The sequence below is a fragment of the Zingiber officinale genome, chromosome 11B (assembly GCF_018446385.1).
Source record: "Zingiber officinale cultivar Zhangliang chromosome 11B, Zo_v1.1, whole genome shotgun sequence".
Taxonomy (NCBI): Eukaryota; Viridiplantae; Streptophyta; class Magnoliopsida; order Zingiberales; family Zingiberaceae; genus Zingiber; species Zingiber officinale.
The window spans coordinates 1,575,020-1,595,835 of record NC_056007.1 but is presented as its reverse complement, the minus strand read 5'-3'; the positions used below and the strand labels follow the sequence as shown (position 1 = coordinate 1,595,835).

The 20,816-nt window shown below is 38.0% G+C and overlaps 1 protein-coding gene across 1 annotated transcript; it reads right to left on the bottom strand.

The window, feature by feature from the left end:
- Positions 1–268: 268 nt before the first annotated feature.
- LOC122035267 (cinnamoyl-CoA reductase 1-like) lies at positions 269–1,975 on the bottom strand. Its single transcript, XM_042594687.1, has 6 exons — positions 1,852–1,975; positions 1,485–1,657; positions 1,207–1,389; positions 787–949; positions 504–693; positions 269–404 (listed from the first exon to the last, which is right to left on the bottom strand). Exons 1-6 carry the CDS (start codon positions 1,973–1,975, stop codon positions 269–271), a joined length of 969 nt encoding a protein of 322 aa, XP_042450621.1.
- Between the last annotated feature and the right edge of the window lie 18,841 nt (positions 1,976–20,816).

Genomic DNA, 20,816 nt, shown 5'->3' with positions numbered 1-20,816 from the left:
CTCGTAACATTTTGCTGAAGTCGGGCATCCTAAATTCATGGTTGAATTGTTCGTATTGCTCCTCGCTCTTCGTCTCCTAATTACATGGGCAGTATCTCCTAAATCCTCATTTTCACAAGAATTCTTATATCACAAGTTTCAAAACAACTCATTTGATTGAAACAACCCAACGAATTCATTCAGATGCTATAACAAACTCTATTGGTTCATTAGCATCTCCTTATTTCCACATTCCATAAGAATGCAACATCAACAACAAAGACGTAGTTTAAGCACTGTCCAAAAGACCGGCATTTTGATAACATTCAACGCTATCAATGAGGCTCTCCTTCAGTGTTCTATATCTCAACCCCAACTTCTCCAGCTTCTCCGAACGCAGTGTGTAACTCGTTGCTTCTATGAATCTGCATCATGTTCAACAAATCCAGATTCATAAAAGTCGAAAGAAATTAAAGCAAGTTCTTCGAAATGATTCTGAATTGCAGTAGTTTTACGCCACTCACTTTTCAAGATATTTGTAGTTTGGGTATAAGCTCCTCAGCTTATGTACCATTTCAGAGAGTTTCATTTTGTAAGGTCCACAGAGATATCGCCCTGACGCTTCTGGTTTCTCATAGACCAGAAATAGTGCATCAGCTACGTCCCGAACATCTACATAATAGTATGATGTGTCTTCCAAGCAGCTGAATGTACCTGCAACATGGTGATGAGGAGAATATGGGATCAGACCAAGTGTGATATCTTCAAGGGTTCTAATAATACAAAAGAAAAGTATAGATGATAGACCTTTCAGAATATGGATAAAAAACAAACTGCTAGGATTCACAGTGGGTTGTAGCAACGGTCCGATAACATAAACTGGACAAACAGTCACAACATCAAGTCCATGCTTCTCGGCATAGTTCACTGCCTCACGCTCTGCCAGTGTTTTTGAAAGACCGTACCAATTCTATGAATCCAGAGCAATCAATGATTAAATAAGTGTCTTTTAGTCAAGCATACCAAAACCTAATGTGTTTCAGTCAAGCATGCTAATCTGATACTAAAGGCAACATTATATTGATGTTGCTCCAATGATCACTAAAAAATAAAAAAGACAATCCGATACACAAAGTTCCTGTCATGCGGAGTACGGGAAGGATTTATTGTACGTAGCCTTACTCTGCTTTTTACAGAAAATTTTCACCAATGTTGGACATCAATTACCTCAGTTTTCCGGCAATATTCAGCATCGGACCATGCGCCCTCGTCCAAGATCTTATCGTTTGCATCTGGGCTCAGTCCGACTGCAAAATATGATGAAACCACTACTACTCGCTTAACTTTTGCTTCAGAGCATGCCTTGAGAACATTCAGAGTGCCTGTGACAGCAGGCTCAATGATCTCTTTCTGCACCACATCAAAAGAGCTTCAGATATCACACGATTGTAGCAAAGACTGCATAACTAAAACATTTCATATGATTGCATGCTTGAGATACTTGCCTCTGGATTAGGCACTCTGCCATAAGGGACAGGGCTGGCAACATGGAACACCCCTTCACATCCTGCAATCGCAGAGGCAACCGACTCGTAGTCGAGCAAATTGGCCTTAAACAACTGAAGGTTCTCTGTGGCTGAGGGGTGCAGTTCTTTTAGATGGGCATTCTTTGGATCACCTGCATAAAAGATTAAAAGATTCAACAGAATTTAGAGGTCTAATGAGTTCTTAAAAAGAGGTAAATTTTAAGTTTCTCCAAGCATTAAAGAAGAAGAAGAAGAAGGAGATATTTTGATAGGATTTTGGGAAACCTCAAAATTAATCCATCGACCCTTGCGGGAGATTGAGCAAGAGGCAGAGAGTTGGACTTACTCGGGTCTTGAACGGTGCCGTGGACGATGTATCCCTTGGAGAGCAGCAGCTTCACCAGCCAGGAGGCGATGAAGCCTCCGGCTCCGGTCACGCACACCCTCTTCTTCTCCGCCGCCGGATCCATGCGAATGATGACCGGTGCAAATGCAATGCAGCTCTTCGCCGACGGCAAATGAGGACTCGGAGGATTTATAATCCATCAGCGTTTTATTCAGATGAGGACGGAGATTTTGAGAATTTCAATGGGCGCACCATAATTTCAACTCTTAAAAAAAATTTATTACTTTTCGATTTTGAGAATTTCAACTCTAAAAGGAAATTAATTACTTTCCTTAAGTTGAATTGGATTGGGTTGAATTGAATTCAAAATATAAATACATAATTATTTTATTAAAGATTTCCATATAAAAAACATACTTAAAAAATTTTAAATTAATATTAAATTGAATTGACTTAAATTAAATTCAGAATAAAAAAATAAAAAATATTTTATTAAATATTTCCATAGAGAAAACATACTTACAAATTTTAAATTTATATTAAATTAGTATTACTCATTCTGCATAGTTTTTTAATTTATTTATACATTTTTTTAAAATCTATTAATAATTATTTACCAAAAATCATTAATGGTTATAAAAAAAGTTAATTTTGTTTTAAATCTACGATGATCCCTAAATTTATTTTTAGAATATTACTATTTTTTTAAAAAAGTTATAAAATAAAATTAATAATAAAAAAAATCTTTATCAACTTTTACTTTTTTAGTTTTTAATTTTAAAATATCTAATTATAGGAAAAAATAAAATAAAATAAAAAAACAAAGGCATTTCATGAATCATGAGCACTTTCGTATAAAAACAATAAAAAGGCATAGATACCTTAGGTATTTTATAATTTATTATTTTTATTAAGACTTTAAAATTAAAAATACAAATATGAATAAATTTAAAAAATATTAAGAATATAATGAAGTAGTTTTTGAAAAAAAAAATTAAGATTCAACTGATCATTAATATTTTTTAGTCAAAATTTATTGATGATTTCTAAATATTAAAAGTACTTATATTAATAAAAGAATGATAAAAAAAATCAAAGTACTTATAAAAATTAATAAACAAGTTAAATATTGATTTATACCACTTCTTCACAATCCTTAGAAATCGAATTCATCTTCTGTCAACTCCGTGTATAAATTAATTTTTTCACCTCTAAGTCAGTCACTAGTATACATTAGTGTCTTCATCATTTTGTGATGCAATGATGTTCTAAATAGATCTACAATCCTTCTCCCAAAGCTAAAAACATTTCACTAGCCGCAGTAGATGACGGGATTGGAACAATATTCTTGGCAATCTTAGAAATGACTAGAAATGTCGTTGTATTCCCTTTCCACTATTCCAAAATATCGAAGTTTGAGCTCCATTTCACAAAAGGATCCGAGAAGTACTTGTCCACCTCATTAGTTATTTCTGCTTGCTTTTAGTTTTTCTTACTTGAGCCATTTTCATATGGTAGTTTAGTTTAATGAGATCATTTTTATACATTTCCATCAAATCTTTGTCTACATCACCATCATCAATCCCATTAATATGATGCAAAGGCGAATTCCCTTTATATGCATGATACAACTCCATTAGACAATTCTTTAAACCGTCAACAAAGGATTGTATTTTACTAGCATACAATTTCATATCTCCCAAATGGATCCCAATCATTTGAAGTTTATAATAAGGTTCTAGAATATAACCTAGGAAAACAAGCTTGTTCACCTTCACAAGATTACCCCAATACTTCTTCAACATACTCTCCATTCTCTTAGCAACTTCTTACGATAATGGATCAGGAGTGTCAAGTATTGTCTCCTCAATGATTGTCCTCATTGCAACTATTTCCTCCCAAATCAAGGATGATGTAGTTTTCTTGATAACACTAAGTTGCAATATAGTATCATGAAACCTCTTGAGAAAATTCACAAAGACTTGTGTCTTCTCCTAGTCATTTTCCATATGAGGCCCCACTCTCTTTTTCTTCTCAGACCATCTACCTCTTCAAAATATTTAACAAATTGAACATTTTCTTTCATCCTACCAAACACTTTCTTAAACTTGTATATAACAAAAAGCCTTGTATAGGTAGAATTCCATCTTGTAGGCACATCCATTGAAACAGTTAACATTTTATCCATCTTTAATAGGATAGCACACTCCCTAAATTGGTCCAACCGTACCCTAGAAGAGTGAATATATTTCACACAGTTTCTAATGGACTCAACTGACTCATTAAGAAACTCCAAATCTCCAATCTACTTTTGACAATTAAATTTATAATAGGACAACAACATCTTAAATGCAAGTACTTAACATCAAATAATAGAGTGCCTATTTCTTTTAACCTCTTTCCCATGTACTCCACCATTTTATCGTTCGTGCTAGCATTATCAACTATGATAGTGAAAACTTTATCTATCTCCCAATCCCCAATCGCTCAAGCATGTTTCTAAAACTTTGCCAATGTCATCTCCTTTGTGAGAGGTAGTCTTGGTGAAATTTATTATTCGTTTATGCAACTTCCAATCATTGTCCAAGAAATGAGTTGTGATTACCATATAATTGATATTCTGAATTGAGGTGTATGTATCGGTCATGATACTTACCCCTTGATCACCAATGACACTCTTTGTCTTAACCACCTCTATTGCATATAATTCTCATACAAGAGATGCAATTTTCTTTCTGTTGGGAATCTTGAATCAACGTTGAGCTTCCTTCATCATATCTACAAACCATGCCCCTTCCACTACCCTGAACGACATCTCATCTTTAACAACAAATGCAACAACCTTATCTTCAAGCTTTTTTTGGCTAAAGATGTGGGATGTCAAAGCATTATTCATGGACGACTGTGTTAAGATTGGTTGAGAAGAACATGACTTCACCGCATTGTAAGGATTTTTTTTGCATTTCTTCACATGCTCATCAATGCCATTATTCCCATGTTTCTACTATGGGTAAGAACTTCTGTTTTGTAATAATTGCAAATAGCAACAACAACAACAATGACTTTATTTTTATTATTTCTCCTATAATTTTCTTGACATGTGACCATACATCCACTACTTTTTTCCTTTTGCCTCAAATATCTACTACTTTCTCATGAATGATTGGTGTTTTGGATAGAGATTATGTGTGAGGTTGAGTGGTGGAAGGAGAGCTATGGAGTTGAATGCGATGTTGAACGAGGGGGGCTATTGAATGACTGTTGAATGTGACTATTGAAGTAACAAGGCTAGCAGTTAAACAAAAACAAAACCAAGATCTTATCTTCTATGAGTTCATTTTTTTATTTAGCACAAAAATTATTAGTTCCTAGAGCACATATTCGCAATGGTGAGACAGGGATCGGGATAATGATGCTTGAAGAATGGCAGGGAGCTTTACCTCAATTTTCAATAGATGTGTATTTTATGACTTAATCCACGATGAGGAAGCAATGGAAAGACTCAGAGAAGCAACCTTTCGCAGTCGATACGGTGGTAAAACAAAGATATCTAAAGTTCGACTTCTCTAGTCCTCTTACCCTTCATTTTCCGTGGGAGATCCGATCATCATCAATGGAAGCGATCTTGAATGAGACCCCTTCGACAGTTGGAAACGAATGCCACCATCACAATATGGATGTACGGCTTAGATGGTTGAACGATGAAGGTGTGAACGGTGAAGGCATGTGGCTATTGAATGAGAATCTGAGATTGAGAATTGAGATATGTTACATAGTTATAGTTGCTTACTTGCTTTAGTCTTTAACCATAGACCCAGTAAACTATTCTTACTTGCTTTTCATAGGCCTAGTAAACTTTCTATTATATATTAACAAGGCAAATTAAAAAATATATTAGTAATATATTCGGGTCAGGTCAGGCCGATCGGGTAGAGCTTGTGGTCCCGGTCCTTTTCCTAATTTTGATTAGGTCGGGAAAAATCCCGAACACTCGGGTCAGGAACGGGTTGGGACTCGTGAAGGGTAGGGAATTTTTTTCTCAAATGCCAGCCCTAGTAGAGACCCTAAATCTTTTCAAGAGACGATACATAACTCTGAGAAGGACAAGTGGATTGGTGCTATGGCTGAGAAGATAGAGTCATTGCATAAGAACTAAATGTGTGATCTAATGGAACTTTTTGAACAAAAGAAAGCTATAGGGTGCAAATGAATATTCAAAAAGGAAGAAGCAATGTCAGATGGAGAAGAAGTTCAAGGCTTGGTTGGTAGTAAAGGTGTATTTATAGAGAAAGGAGATTGACTATGAAGAAATTTTCTCTCTAATAGAAAGACATGCATCAATTAGAGTGGTGTTTGTTTTAGTGACACATCACGATTTGTAGCTGGAGCAAATGGATGTGAAGACGATATTTCTTCATGAAAATTTGGAGGAATAAATTTTTATATCACAACCTGAGAGATTTAATCAGTCTGGACAAGAGCAGTTAGTTTGCAAGTTGAAGAAATCACTTTATGGATTGAAACAATCTCCTAGGTAATAGTACAAATATTTTGATTCATACATGATTCAAAACTGATATAGGAGATATGAGTATGATTGCTGTATATATGTGAAGAGCCTTGAAGATAAATCGCTGATTTTCTTACTACTATACATAAATGGCATACTCATTGTTGCGAAGAAGATAAAAGAGGTCGACAAATTAAAAAGGCTACTGAGCAAGGAATTTGACATTAAAGATTTTGGAGAGGCCAAGAAGATTCTTAGGATGGAGATTTACATGGATAGAGCTGCAAGAAGATTATGATTGTCTCAATGTAGTTATGTGGAGAAGGTGTTGGATAGGTTCGATATGAAGAATGCAAAGTCAATGAGTACACCCCTACCGCATCATTTCAAGTTATTCAATATACAATGTCCAAAGATGGATAACGAGATCTAAGAGATGTAAAAGTTTCCATGCCAGTGCAGTTAGTTATCTGATGTATACCATTGTTTGCACAAGATCAGATTTGACTGATGTAGTGAGTATGGTGAGCAAGTCTCTCTCATATCCTGGTCGACTAAATTGGGATGTAGTGAAGTAGATTTTCATATACTTGAGAAATATAACTAATTATGACATCAGGTTCAATAGACAATCGAAAGATCTTTCAATTGCTAAGTACGTAGATGCAGAGTATGCAAGAGATTTAGATGACAGGAGATCTACTACAGGATATGTATTCACTTTGGAAAGAGGACCTATATGTTGAAAGTATATGATACAATTTATTATTGCATTGTCTACTACGGAGTCGAAGTATATAGCAACAGCTGAAGCAACGAAGGAAGATTTATGGCTTACACGGTTGGTCAAAAAATTGGGCGTTCAACAAGATGGAGTTAAGTTGTTGTGCGATAGTCAGAGTGATATCTATTTGACGAACAATCAGGTGTATCATGCAAGAACCAAGCATATTGATGTAGGAAAATTCAACTTCCCACTACAAACAATGGTGCATACATGTTGACAAAGCCAGTGCCCATAGAGAAGTTCAAGCATTGCTTAAACTTGATTCATATCTTTAGATTTTAGAGGAAGGAAGTCCAAATCCAGAGATCAGGTGAAGTTTTGTTCAGATACTCATATTTTTCGAAGGAGTGAATATTCGTCAAGATAGAGATTGTTGACGGGTGATTCATATCCGAATGAAGGCTAATGCGAGGGACATCATAGAAGAAAAATCTGTTAAAATTTTTTTCGTAACATAATAGAATTTTGTTACGATTTTTTATAACAAAATTCTGTTACAATTTTATCGGGGTGGGGTTTATAGTGATCTTTGTAAACCTATTGTATGATGAGAATCATTGAATGTGATTTTCTTGAGTAAAGAGAATTCTAAAAAAAACTTCAGTCATTTTGTGGAGTAGGCACACTGTCGAATCATGAGAACTTTTATTCTTTCTTTTCTTCTTCTTCTTCGTGTTTGCTCTTTTTTGTGCGTCTTTGTCTCGTTGCTCTGCACGATCTCTTCCTCTCTTCCTCTCTTCCTCTTCTTCCGTGTTAGAGGTTGATAGGAGTTGTCTCCCTCTTTTCGCAATAAGATCCTACCATCTCTGTCCTTCTTAAAGAGATAAAGGTGAGATTTTCAAGTTTTGTTGAACACCATTCCAAACCGGCACAAATGAAATTAGTAGCAGACGCAAAGATTCTCCAAGCATTAAAGTAGAAGAAGAAATTTTGATGGGATTTTGGGAAACCTCAAAACTAATCCATCAACCTTATGGAGAAACTATAAAAATCCGACCCTTGCGAGAGATTGAGCAAGAGGCAGAGAGTTGGACTTACTCGGGTCTCGAACGGTGGCGTGGACAATGTATCCCTTGGAGAGCAGCAGCTTCACCAGCCAGGAGGCAATGAAGCCTCCGGCTCCAGTCACGCACATCCTCTTCTTCTCCGCCGCCGGATCCATGCGAATGATGACCGGTGCAAATGCAATGCAGCTCTTCGCCAACGGCAAATGAAGACCCGGAGGATTTATAATCCATCAGCATTTTATTCAGATGAGGACGGAGATTTTGAGAATTTCAACGGGCGCACCAACAAATTCAACTCTTAAAAAAAAAATTAATTACTTTTCTTAAATTGAATTGAATTTAGAATAAAAATAAATAAAAATAATTATTATTTTTATTAAAGATTTCCATATAAAAAGCATACTTAAAAATTTTAAATTAATATTAAATTAAATTGAATTAAATAAAATAAAAAAATATTTATTAAATATTTCCATATAAAAAGCATACTTACAAATTTTAAATTTATATTAAATTAGTATTACTCACTCTGCATAGCTTTTTAATTTATTTATATATATTTTTAACTCTATTAATAATTATTTACCAAAAAATCATTAATGGTTATAAAAAAGTAAATTTTGTTTTAAATCTACAATGATCCCTAAATTTATTTTTATTTTGAAAATATTACTATTTTTTTAAAAAAGTTATAAAATAAAATTAATAATAAAAAGAATTCTTTATTGACTTTTATTTTTTAGTTTTCAATTTTAAAATATCTAATTACAGGGGGAAAATAAAATAAAATAAAACAAAGGCATTTCATGAGGACTTGTATATAAAACAATAAAAAGTCATACATACCTTAGGTATTTCATAATTTATAATTTATTATTCTTATTAAGACTTTAAAATTAAAAATACAAATATGGATAAATTTAATTAATAATTTTTAATTAAAATTTATTGATGAATTCAAAATATTAAAAAAAATAATAATAATAAATAAATTAAAAATTTATTCAAAACGAAAAATATTAATTTGATATAATTTTAATTTTTAAAATCAACCGTGCTTTTTTATAAAATGAAATAATTAAATTTTATTTTTATTTAAATTGGTTCGATTCAATTTAAAAAAAATAAAAAAAATGATGATAATCCCAGTTAGCCTCATTGACTATCTCCACCGGCGGAGGAAGGGGGGCGCGAGGGGGTGCGGAAGCACCCCTTGCTTCTGGAGAAAAAAAAATAGTTATGATTAAAAATTTAAGGGCATAATTATAATTATTTAAAACTATTGGACTTTTTTATGAAAAGTGTCATTAAAAATACATTTTTCCCTTTTCTTGTTTCGATCCTTTTTCTGCCACAGTTTTCGTTTTCGTTTTCTATTTCAGCCAACGAACCATTTTTTCCAAGCCAATCCTTTCTAATTTCTTCTTTAAACCAAAAACCTTAATCACATTAAGAGATCTCATTATTTCCCCTTCTCCAGTCTCCTCAAACCGTTGTCCTCATCTTTGTCGCCTCTTCACTTCATCGACGCAACTACTGTTCACGATTAGCCTGTTCCGTCGACGTCGCTGCCAGCCTGCCACTATCGACGCCGCTGCCATTGTGCTCCACTGGCGATTCTCCACAACAAGCAAAATCTCTTCAATTTTAGGTGAATCTTGTTCCTTATTTCATCTAATTTCTAATTTCATGAATTATACTTGGTAGTACATTAATTGTTATGTTGATTGCATAAATTAATAATTTTGAGAAATTGACATAGGTTATGGAGAAATTTTTAAAACGAAGTATTGAGTCTTCTAAGAATTCTATGGAAGAAAATAGTATAAAAAAATATTCTCGTGTTTAATATATTTATTTGATAGTAAATTTTTTTTTTAATCTTTCTTTGAGCACCCTTCTAAATTTTTCTCTGGATCCGCCACTGACTATCTCTAAGGGTGATCGGTCCAGTCCCACGGAAGTTTTTCACCGGTCAACAGGGTAAATCGGGAAGTGCACGCGGCGGCCAGGTCAGAAGTCCAGTATCTTTTGGTTCGATTCAATTTAAATAAATAATAATAATTTTTAATTTTAATTTGGAATTAGAATAAACGGAATGAGTGTTTTGGGCCTTTTACGAACACCCTTTATGAATTCTCAAAATCTGCGTCCGCCTTTGTTAAATTGTCCATTGTAAAAAAAATTATTCACTTTTGTCGGATTTGTTTGTGGTGTGTTTTTTCTTTTTTCTTTTTTAAACTTGATATTAAGTATTTAGTTTATATCTATTAATTTTGAATGATTAGTTTGGTTACGTAGAAATTTTTTATCTATCACTACTAAAGTATATTGAAAAATCTTCATAATTGATGATTCATCAACTCAGTATTCTTAAATTAACTATCTATTAAAAAAATTCATCTGTTAATTGATATGTTTACATCTTTTAAACATGCACCTAGAGATTATTAAATTACATTTATGGTCAACTGAAACATAACACTATTTTGAGACCTCTCCTTTCCTATCTGTCCCTCTCGCTTCCTTGGTTATAAATAGAGGCCCGAAATATATAATAATAATCAAGCTTATCTCACTAAATAGGATTAGTTATATAGATTCTTTTATACCATTAAACTCTCTTTTAATATATCATCATTTATATTTTTTAAAAAAATATCTTATTTTATTTTAAATGTATTTTTCGGAGTGTTCCTTGCGTAGATATTGTTAGGATCTTGGATGGCTAGAGGGGGGTGAATAGCCTCTTCAAAAGCTAAAACTTAAAGATAAAACTCACACGAGTGGTTAGCGCAGCGGAAAACAAGTTAAGAACAGAATAAGAATAAGAGAAGAAACAAAGCAAACCACAGTGACTCAAGTGTTTACGAGGTTCGGGGATAACTTGCCCCTACTCCTCGGTGTCCGTAAGGTGGACAAGCCGATCTTCGGTAGATCAACCCCGGTGAACACCCGGCTATGAACTTTCTCCTTCTCGGTGGAGTGACCTCTCAACAAAGTCTCAACAGGTATGTAGAATATAGCACAAGACTTACTGAGCTTGGTGACTTAGGAGAATGAAAATTAAGCTTACAGTCACGCGAAGGTCAGTGAAACAGAGAGCAAGTCGAGACAGCCGCTTCTCAGCCCCGAGCGTCAAAGCTTTTGCACTGATCGACAGAGAGTGTTTCTTTTTCTTCCCCAAGAGAACTTCTTGTTAACCCTCTCTTCAACCAGCCTTTTATGTCTCTGCCATCTCTGCCTTTCGCCCGCAACGGATCCCTGCCAAACTACAGCAAATCTCTGCATCCAGCCATAGCATCGCCAATCACGCTTCTTTCTCATCTGATCATCTGAGCTCACACCAATGGAATTCTGGTCTTCACTGGTGTCTCTGAGCTCCACCCAATCACCATGAGTTGAGCTGATCGATGCCAGATCACCGCCAGATCGCAGCCACGACTTTGCTGCTTTAACAGGTTTACAGTGGAACATAGCAAAAGTTTCTCTGGTATCCTCTACTAATGAAGCTCAATTTGAAATCAACCAATTGCAAATTACCAGTAACCTGCACCTCAAAATCTTGCAGCAGATGGTTAGAAATATTTAGGCAAAAGCAACTTTGAATCAGAAAGAAACAGAGAAAGTGCATGCAAAACAGACTATAGTATGGATCGGTCTGCAGACCGATCCATACGTTCAAATTTCTTTTTCGATCGTTACTGATCGGTCTGCGGACCGATCCTGATCGGTCCTCGGACCGATCAGGTGTCGCGCGCACAAGCCTGATCGGTCTCCGGACCGATCAGGCATCAATCTGACCGGTCCCGAGACCGGTCAGTATCGATACAGTAGCATACTGCAGTATGCTACTGAGTTCTCACTGATCGGTCGGCGGACCGATCAGTAACAACACAGTATGCTACTGAGTGTTTACTGATCGGTCCGTAGACCGATCAGGACACACTTAGTGTCACTGGATCGGTCTGCCGACCGATCACCCGTGCCACTTGTGCCACTGGATCGGTCTGATGATTTAAGAGGCAAGCTTCCAAGCTTGCTACCCTTAATCCTGACAGTCCAGAGACCGAGCTACCGAGCTCTTCTCCGACTATACATGCCAAGTTTCCATACTTGGACTTCCCAACACCAGATGTCCGATCACCCTTGATCCATCTGGATTTTCCCTTGCCTGGCTTCACTCACCAGGACTTTCCAATTGCCTGGCTTCACTCACCAGGACTTTCATTGCCGGTTTCACTCACCAGACTTTCCAATTGCTCGCTTCACTCACGAGACTTTCCATTTGCTGGCTTCACTCACCGGACTTCTCTCAAGTTTCCAGCCACTAGACTTCACTCATTGCGCGCTTCACTCACCGGGACTTCTCCGTGCCAAGCTCCTTGCTCGGACTTTTCCCAATCAGATTAATCAGGTCAACCAAGTCAACCCTGATTGTTGTAGTTAATTCAATATCGATTGAAACTTAAATCGGTGTCAACATCAAAACAACATCAGGTCGGACCGTATCAACAATCTCCCCCTTTTTGTTGTTTGACAACACGATTTAAGTTTAGATCAGAAGTGCTTTCATATCCATAATTTTAGGGAAATCGGGACCCTCCCCCTAAGACGGATATATCTCAAATATCTTCTCCCCCTTTTTCATATTGAGTTTACAATTCGTCTCTAAACTTCAAATACTCTCTCCCCCTTTGTCAAACACAGAAAAGGTATATATATAAAAAAAAATATGAGGACTGACAAACACCTCCCCCTTAAACCCATATCATAATCCACAAAAAGAAGTAAGATATGATAGAACTCAAGCAATGTCATATACATAGCATGAAAAAGATATCATAGGAGTACAAAACGCATGAAAATAAACATAATGTCTAAAGTAGCAACCATCCAGGACAGGCAATCAACATCGTATCTAGAACAAAGTAGCACAATCAACAATCAATCACATAATCAAAATCAACTCGCATCCTCATCATGAGGAGCAGTGTCATCAGCAACAGGATAAGAGAATCCCTGAGGGGGCACGCCGCTGCCTGAAGATGGATCGTCTGTAGAAGGCTGAGGTGGTGGGTGGCTGGCCATCCATCCCATAAACGCCTGATGAGTAGCCAGCTGATGTCTCTGTAGGGTCTCAAAGCGTCGGTCAATGTGGAGACGTAGACCAACGAACTCAGCAGCCACCATCTCCTCGTGGCGATCAAATCGGTCCTCCAACTCCGCGATCTGCCAGCGCAGATCAGGGTCCGCCTCGCCAATGTCAGCAGGAGGAGCAGCTGCAACCTGTCGTGGTAACTCACCTAAAGCTCTCCCATCCTTCCACTGAACCTCCCCATTTCGCCCTATGATTCCAGACTTGGAAAATGCTCGTTTCCCAAGTCGGCAATCCTGCCTGATCATTTTGATTATTCTACCCTTAGAGACATCAACCTGAAGGGTCTCAAGCCAATCAGTAATTATATGCCCATAAGGCATATAAATAGTGAAGCCGCTAGGCTGAGAATATGATATGATCGAGGAGTAGATGCTTGACATGATATCAAAATCGAGACGCCGACGCAAACCATAAAGCATAAGACAATGATATGGTCGGATCTCAGATAGTGGTTTAGATGTGATAGGTAGAAGGCAGTTCGTGACAATTTTAAAAAGAATGTAGTCTTGAGGAGATAATCTCAAGGCTGCAAAAGTAGGGAAGTCAACATCTAGCTCATCTAGCCCTAGTCTAGGCTGTCTGAAGAAGTACTCATAGATTTCGTCAGATGAGATATCAAACGGTGGAGGTAACTCTTCTGGTAAGTCAGGAAATATCGAAAAGACATCACCGGAACACCTCCGACAATCGAGATACTCAAAGAAAGATGAGATACTGAAATCAAGAGTCCGCCTAGCAACTCTTGTTTTAAAACCTTGATCATTAGTCTCATGAAGGTTATTATAGAACTCAGAGACCAAGTCATAGTTGATATCCCGTTCCAAGTAGACTAGAGTATCGAGTTTGTAGTATGCTAAGATTTCGGACACTTGTGGGCAAAATTCGTCCATGAATTTTCTATCCACGGACCTACAAGGGAGTAATTTGAATGTCCTTTGTTGAAAAGCTTCCTCAGTCCGGCGGTTTGGGAATCTACTGGAACTAGCCGGTTGGGGTCGGGAAGAAGCAGCAGGAGTTTTGGATTTGGATGTCTTAGTTGGTTCCTTAGAGGTTCCCTCACCATCAGTGGGTTTCTTCCTAAGGGGACACAATGGGGTGAAATGGGGAGCACCGGAGCCACCGACAATTAAGAACCGAGACAACAAAATAACAAATTAGTGAGAAACATAATGCTGCCAAGTTCTAGAAAGGTAAGAAGTTACCTTGGGGCCATTTGAACCTTAGTATAGGGCGAGGGCTGGAGCTTCGGCGTGCAAAGAGAAGAGAAGGAGTGAACTGGTGGGAAGAGTCGGCTAGGGTTCGTGTGAATGAGGGAAAGAAGAATCGGGGGTTTTAAGGGTTAAGATGGGTGTACAGTGAAGAAAAGATCGGACGGTTGTCCGATCAGAAGGTTTCGGAAGCCCACAGATCGGTCACCAGACCGATCAGGGAACCTCCTGATCGGTCAGTAGACCGATCAAGGAGTGCGAAGCTGATCGATCCTCGGACCGATCAGGGAACTACCTGATCGGTCCGTAGACCGATCAGAGATCGAACAGTAAGCCCAAGTTAGAACCACTGATCGGTCCATGGACCGATCAGAAGAACCCTATGCGTATCAGATTATCCTGATCGGTCCCTGGACCGATCAGTGAGCCGCACAAACATACCCTGATCGGTCCCTGGACCGATCAGATTACAGACAGTAAGATTGGGAAGTTTTTGGATCGGTCTGTCGACCGATCCATCTTCTCCTGATCGGGCTGTAGCCCGATCAGTGTCTGATACTGAAATTTTCAGTGATTTCAGTAACCGAAATCCTTAGATATGTTTGATAGGTCGTAGAAGTTTCTCCAGTAAAACTGTCAAACTCAATATCTAGAACCCTGAGAATCTACAATCATAACTATGTCCTAACGATGGGCTCTTATGGTGTGAATTTGTTTATAATTTGAGACTTTCATATTCTGACTACAAACACTGAGATTTCAGACAAGTTTCAAGTTTGTCAAAATAGGTCTTAGTTCCTAATACTTCTTTATTAACTTGTCCTAACATCAATCAAAGTCATGAAATGTATCAAGCAAAAAGTATCAACCAAACACATTAACTATGTTAGACAATTTCTAGACAAAAGTCCAACCAAGATTCCTTGGTTGGAATGTATGAGTAAGATCTAGGAACCAAATACACATGAATTGTGTAATGGTGTTCCCCAAACTCAATTAATGTCTCTTCAACCTAATTATTCAAGGGATGCATGATACATTTTGAATAATTTGGTTGATCCTAGCATCTCACCCCATTTCTAGCAAACAAAAACATTTTGTTAAACCTTATAGTGTATGTGAGATGTTCCCAAGTTGCCCAAATTTTTGTCCCAATTACTCTTGTCATTTTAATAGTCCTTATTGTTCATGGTGAAACTCTAATGACCTAAGGGGCCAAACACATTCCCAACTCCCTCCTTAAATGACTAAATTCATTTTCCGGAAGGGGTTTGGTGAAAATATCAGCTAGGTTTGACTTTGACTCAACATATGTGAGTGCAATGTCTCCCTAGCTACATGATCTCTAATGAAGTGATGACGCACTTCAATGTGTTTTGTCCTTGAATGATGGACTGGATTTTTAGTTAGGTTAATCGTGCTAATGTTATCACATAGCACTTGTACACCCTTGTAAGAAAATCCATAATCCTCTAAGGTGTGTATCATCCACAACAATTGCGATACACTCTCTCCCATGGCAATATATTCAGCCTCGGTCGTGGAGAGAGCAACACAATGTTGCTTCCGACTTGACCAACTAACTAAAGATGACCCTAAAAATTGGCAACCCCCACTCGTACTTTTCCGATCCAATTTGCACCCAGCATAATCGGAATCGGTATAACCTATCAAGTCAAAAGACTCGGTACGAGGATACCAAAGACCTACTCTTATTGTGCCCTTAAGATATCTCAAAATTCTTTTAACTGCAATTAAATGAGATTCCTTTGCACAGACTTGATACCTAGCGCACATGCCCACAGCAAAAAGTATATCGGGTCTCTGGCCGTGAGATATAGAAGACTACCAATCATGCTTCTATATTGCGTTAGATCAACTGGTTTTCCACTCTCATCATTGTCAAGGCGAGTGTTTGTCGCCATTGGAGTGGACACTTCCTTAGAGTCACTCATATTGAATTTTCTGAGCATCTCTTGAGTGTATTTTGCTTGATGGACATAAATACCATCTCTAGTTTGTTTGATTTCGAGTCCAAGGAAGAAAGTCAATTCTCCCACTAGACTCATCTCAAACTCACTCTCCATGTGAGTGATGAACTCATTTAAATAGCCCTTGTTGTTTGAGCCACAAATTATGTCATCGACATATACTTGGGCTACAAAAATATTTTCACCATCTCTACGTAGAAATAGTGTTGGGTCTATTTGTCCTCTAACAAAGCCCTTCTCTAGTAGATATGTTGACAACCTTTCGTACCAAGCTCGTGGTGCTTGTTTAAGCCCATAAAGTGCTTTCTTGAGCTTGTACACGTGATTTGGAGATTCGGTATTCACAAATCCCGGTGGTTGTTCAACATAAACTTCTTCCTTAATGAGACCATTTAAGAAGGCCGATTTTACATCCATTTGATAGAGCTTGAAACCTCTATGTGCAGCAAAAGCTAGCATTAAGCGAATGGACTCTAATCGGGCCACTGGAGCATATGTCTCATCATAATCAAGGCCTTCAACTTGACTATAGCCCTTGGCTACAAGTCTTGCCTTGTTTCTAACTACATCTCCCTTTTGGTTCAATTTGTTCTTGAAGACCCATTTGGTTCCAATAATGGTGGTCTTCTTAGGTCTGGGAACCAAGTCCCATACTTGGCTCCTTTCAAATTGACCTAATTCGTCTTGCATAGCTATGATCCACTCAGGATCATGCAATGCCTCATCAATTAATCTAGGTTCAATTTCTGAGATCAAAGCGACCTCATTGGACTCATTTCTAAAGAATGACCTAGTCCTAACCCCTTGATGGATGTCTCCCACAATCTGGTCTTGGGGGTGACTAATGTCTAACCTAGACTGCCTTGGTGCTGATGGTGCCTCATGAGTGGTCTCACTTGGCACAGACAAGGACTCAATATCAGGCAATGGATCCACCTGAGTTCTTTGTTGTCCTTGCTCATCATTATCAGAGTCAATTTCGACTCTTTCGATGTTTTGGTCATTCAAACTTAGCCTTCTAAGTTCGAATTGAATTTGTTCTACATCCCTTGATTGATCATTTAAATTAGGGATTTCTTCAACAGCTACATCAGAGGACTCTTCAATCAATTTAGTCCTACTGTTGTAGACTCGATAGGCTTTGCTGGTGAGTGAATACCCGACCAGTATCCCTTCATCAGCCTTAGCCGTGAACTTCTCAAGATGATCCTTTGTGTTCAAGATAAACACCTTACAACCAAACACCCTAAGATGTTTAATTGTAGGTGGTTTCCCAAACCAAAGTTCATGAGGGGTCTTTCCTAAAAATCTGTGTATTAGGACTCGATTTTGCACATAGCAAGTTGTACTCACAGCTTCGGCCCATAAGTAGCTCGGCAAAGAGTACTCATTGAGCATGCTTCGTGCAGCTTCCTGTAGGACTCGGTTCTTTCTCTCCACAACCCCATTTTGCTGTGGGGTCCTTGGAGTAGAGAACTCATGTCTATAACCCTTCTCTTGACAAAAATCTAAAAACCTATGGTTTTGGAATTCACCACCATGATCACTCCTAATGGTTTTAATTGTGGTTGATTTTTCATTTTCCGTTCTTCTACAAAAAGAAATGAAAATATCTATGGTTTGGTCCTTATGTTTCAAAAAGAAGGTCCAAGTATATCTAGTGAAATCATCAATAATCACAAGACAATATCTACTTCCATTCAAAGATATTACACTACTGCAATCAAATAGGTCCATGTGCAATAAGTCTAACGGAGTAGAAGTACTTACAATGCTTTTACCTTTATGAACCGCTTTTGTTTGCTTACCCTTTTGACATGCATCACATAGTTTGTTCTTTTGATATTTGATGCTTGGTAAGCCTCGCACTAATCCTTTGTTTGCTAGCTTCGGATGTTCTTCATGTTTACATGTGCCAACCTTCTATGCCATAGCCAAGACTCTTCTTCTTTTGACATGAAACACTTAATCAAAGCATTAGTAGCACTTTTAAATGATACTTGATAAATATTGTCTACCCTTGTGCCTACTAGTACTGTGTCAAGTGTGTCAATGTTTTTAACCAAACATTGACTTGAATGAAATTCAATTGTGTAACCCGTATCACACAATTGACTGACACTTAGGAGATTAAAAGTCATTCCCTTGACTAGAAGGACATTCTTGATATGAAGACATTCGGATATATGAATGTCTCCAACTCCTATTACCTTAAGACTACCATTGTTACCAAAGGACACATTACCTCTACTTTTGTTTTGAAGAGAAGCAAATAGAGATTTGTCCCCGGTCATGTGCTTGGAGCATCCACTATCAACAAACCAAGTTGATAGGTGCTCCCCCTCGATCAATGCCTACAAGATACGAAAGATAGATGTTTTAGGTACCCAAATCTTGGGACCTAATGCATCTACAAGAAGTGACCTAGGAACCCATGCTTTGGTTATACCCTTCCTAGTTCCATGAACCCTAGAATCATTTGATCTATGGTATTGGGTCCTAGACACTAATGAGATAAAACTCGATTCTTTGGGTTGATAACCTATCCCGGCTTTGTTGTAGACTGCCCTTTGGGCATTTAAGATCATGTCTAATGTCTTAGAGCTAGTTGAGAATTTCTCAAGCATTTTCTTGAGCTTCTCAACCTCACTCTTCAAAGCCTTGTTCTCATCTTCAAGAAGCTCTAGATGGAGGTCATCAACCTCATCTTCCCTAAGAGCCTTTAGCATTTCTACTTCTTCTTTTAACAATTTATTTTCTGTTTTCGACTTTTTAAGCAATGTAGATAAATGAGTAATAGTCTTATAACATTTTTCTACATGAGAAGAGGTTACCTCTTCATCATCCGAGGATGATGAGGCCGCGTTTGAAGCATCACTTGAGTTGCCATCGCTTCCGGAGTCCTCCCTTGCCATGAGTGCTAAATGGCGAGTGCTCTTCTCCTTCTTCTCTTCTTCCTCGGATGAGCTTGAAGATGACTCATCCCAAGTGGCCTTAAGGGCCTTCTTCTTTTTGCTTCTTTCTTCTTTCTTCTTGGCTCGTTCTTCCTTCTTCTTGGCTCGTTCTTCCTTCTTGAGCTTAGGACACTCACTTCGGTAGTGCCCTTTCTTACTACATTCATAGCACGTAACGTTAGATTTATCAATGTTCGGATCATTAGGTTTACCTTTGTATCTTCGGCTTCTTCTCATGATCCTCCTCACGAAATTCGCCATTTCGCTTGATGACGATGATTCGCCTTCGTCATCGGACTCGGAGGAAGAGGTGGATGAGGAGATCTCCTTTTCTTTCTTCTTTTCCTTCTTCCTTCTCCCATCCTTGCTCCTTTCTCCTGCAACAAGAGCAATACCTTTCTCCTTTTGGCCTTTGTTAGCAAGTTCATGTAATTCCATTTCACAGAAAAATTCATCTAACTTGACAATTGAAAGATCCTTGGATACCTTGTAGGCATCTACCATAGATGACCACAAGGCATTCCTAGGAAAAGCTTTAAGTGCATACCTTACAAGATCGCGGTTTTCTACATTTTCATCTATGGAATGGAGACCGTTAATGATCTCTTTAAACCTACCATGAAGTTCACTTACATTCTCATTTTCCTTCATGGTGAGGTTCTGGAGTTGGTTGAGGAACAAGTCTCTCTTGGCAATTCGAGAGTCCCGAGTCCCTTCTTGAAGCTCAATGAGCTTGTTCCATAGATCTCTTGCACTAGTAAAAGGACCTACCTTGACTAGTTGGTCCTTGGCGATTCCACATTGCAAGGTGACCATGGCCTTGGCATCGGCTTGTGCTTTGCGGAGTTGTTCGGTAGACCACCTTGACGATTCGAGCTCCTTACCTTCCTCATCTCTTGGTGGTGTGTAGCCTTCCTTGACTGAGAACCACATGGCAATGTCCGTCTTTAGGTAATACTCCATGCGTCCCTTCCAGTACTGGAAATCTGCCCCTTCAAAGTAAGGTGGTCGATTTGTGCTAAAACCTTCCCTCATGGCCATCTCTTTGCTCTTAGGTTGTTAAGCCGGATGAAGAGCTCCAAGCTCTGATACCACTTGTTAGGATCTTGGATGGCTAGAGGGGGGTGAATAGCCTCTTCAAAAGCTAAAACTTAAAGATAAAACTCACACGAGTGGTTAGCGCAGCGGAAAACAAGTTAAGAACAGAATAAGAATAAGAGAAGAAACAAAGCAAACCACAGTGACTCAAGTGTTTACGAGGTTCGGGGATAACTTGCCCCTACTCCTCGGTGTCCGTAAGGTGGACAAGCCGATCTTCGGTAGATCAACCCCGGTGAACACCCGGCT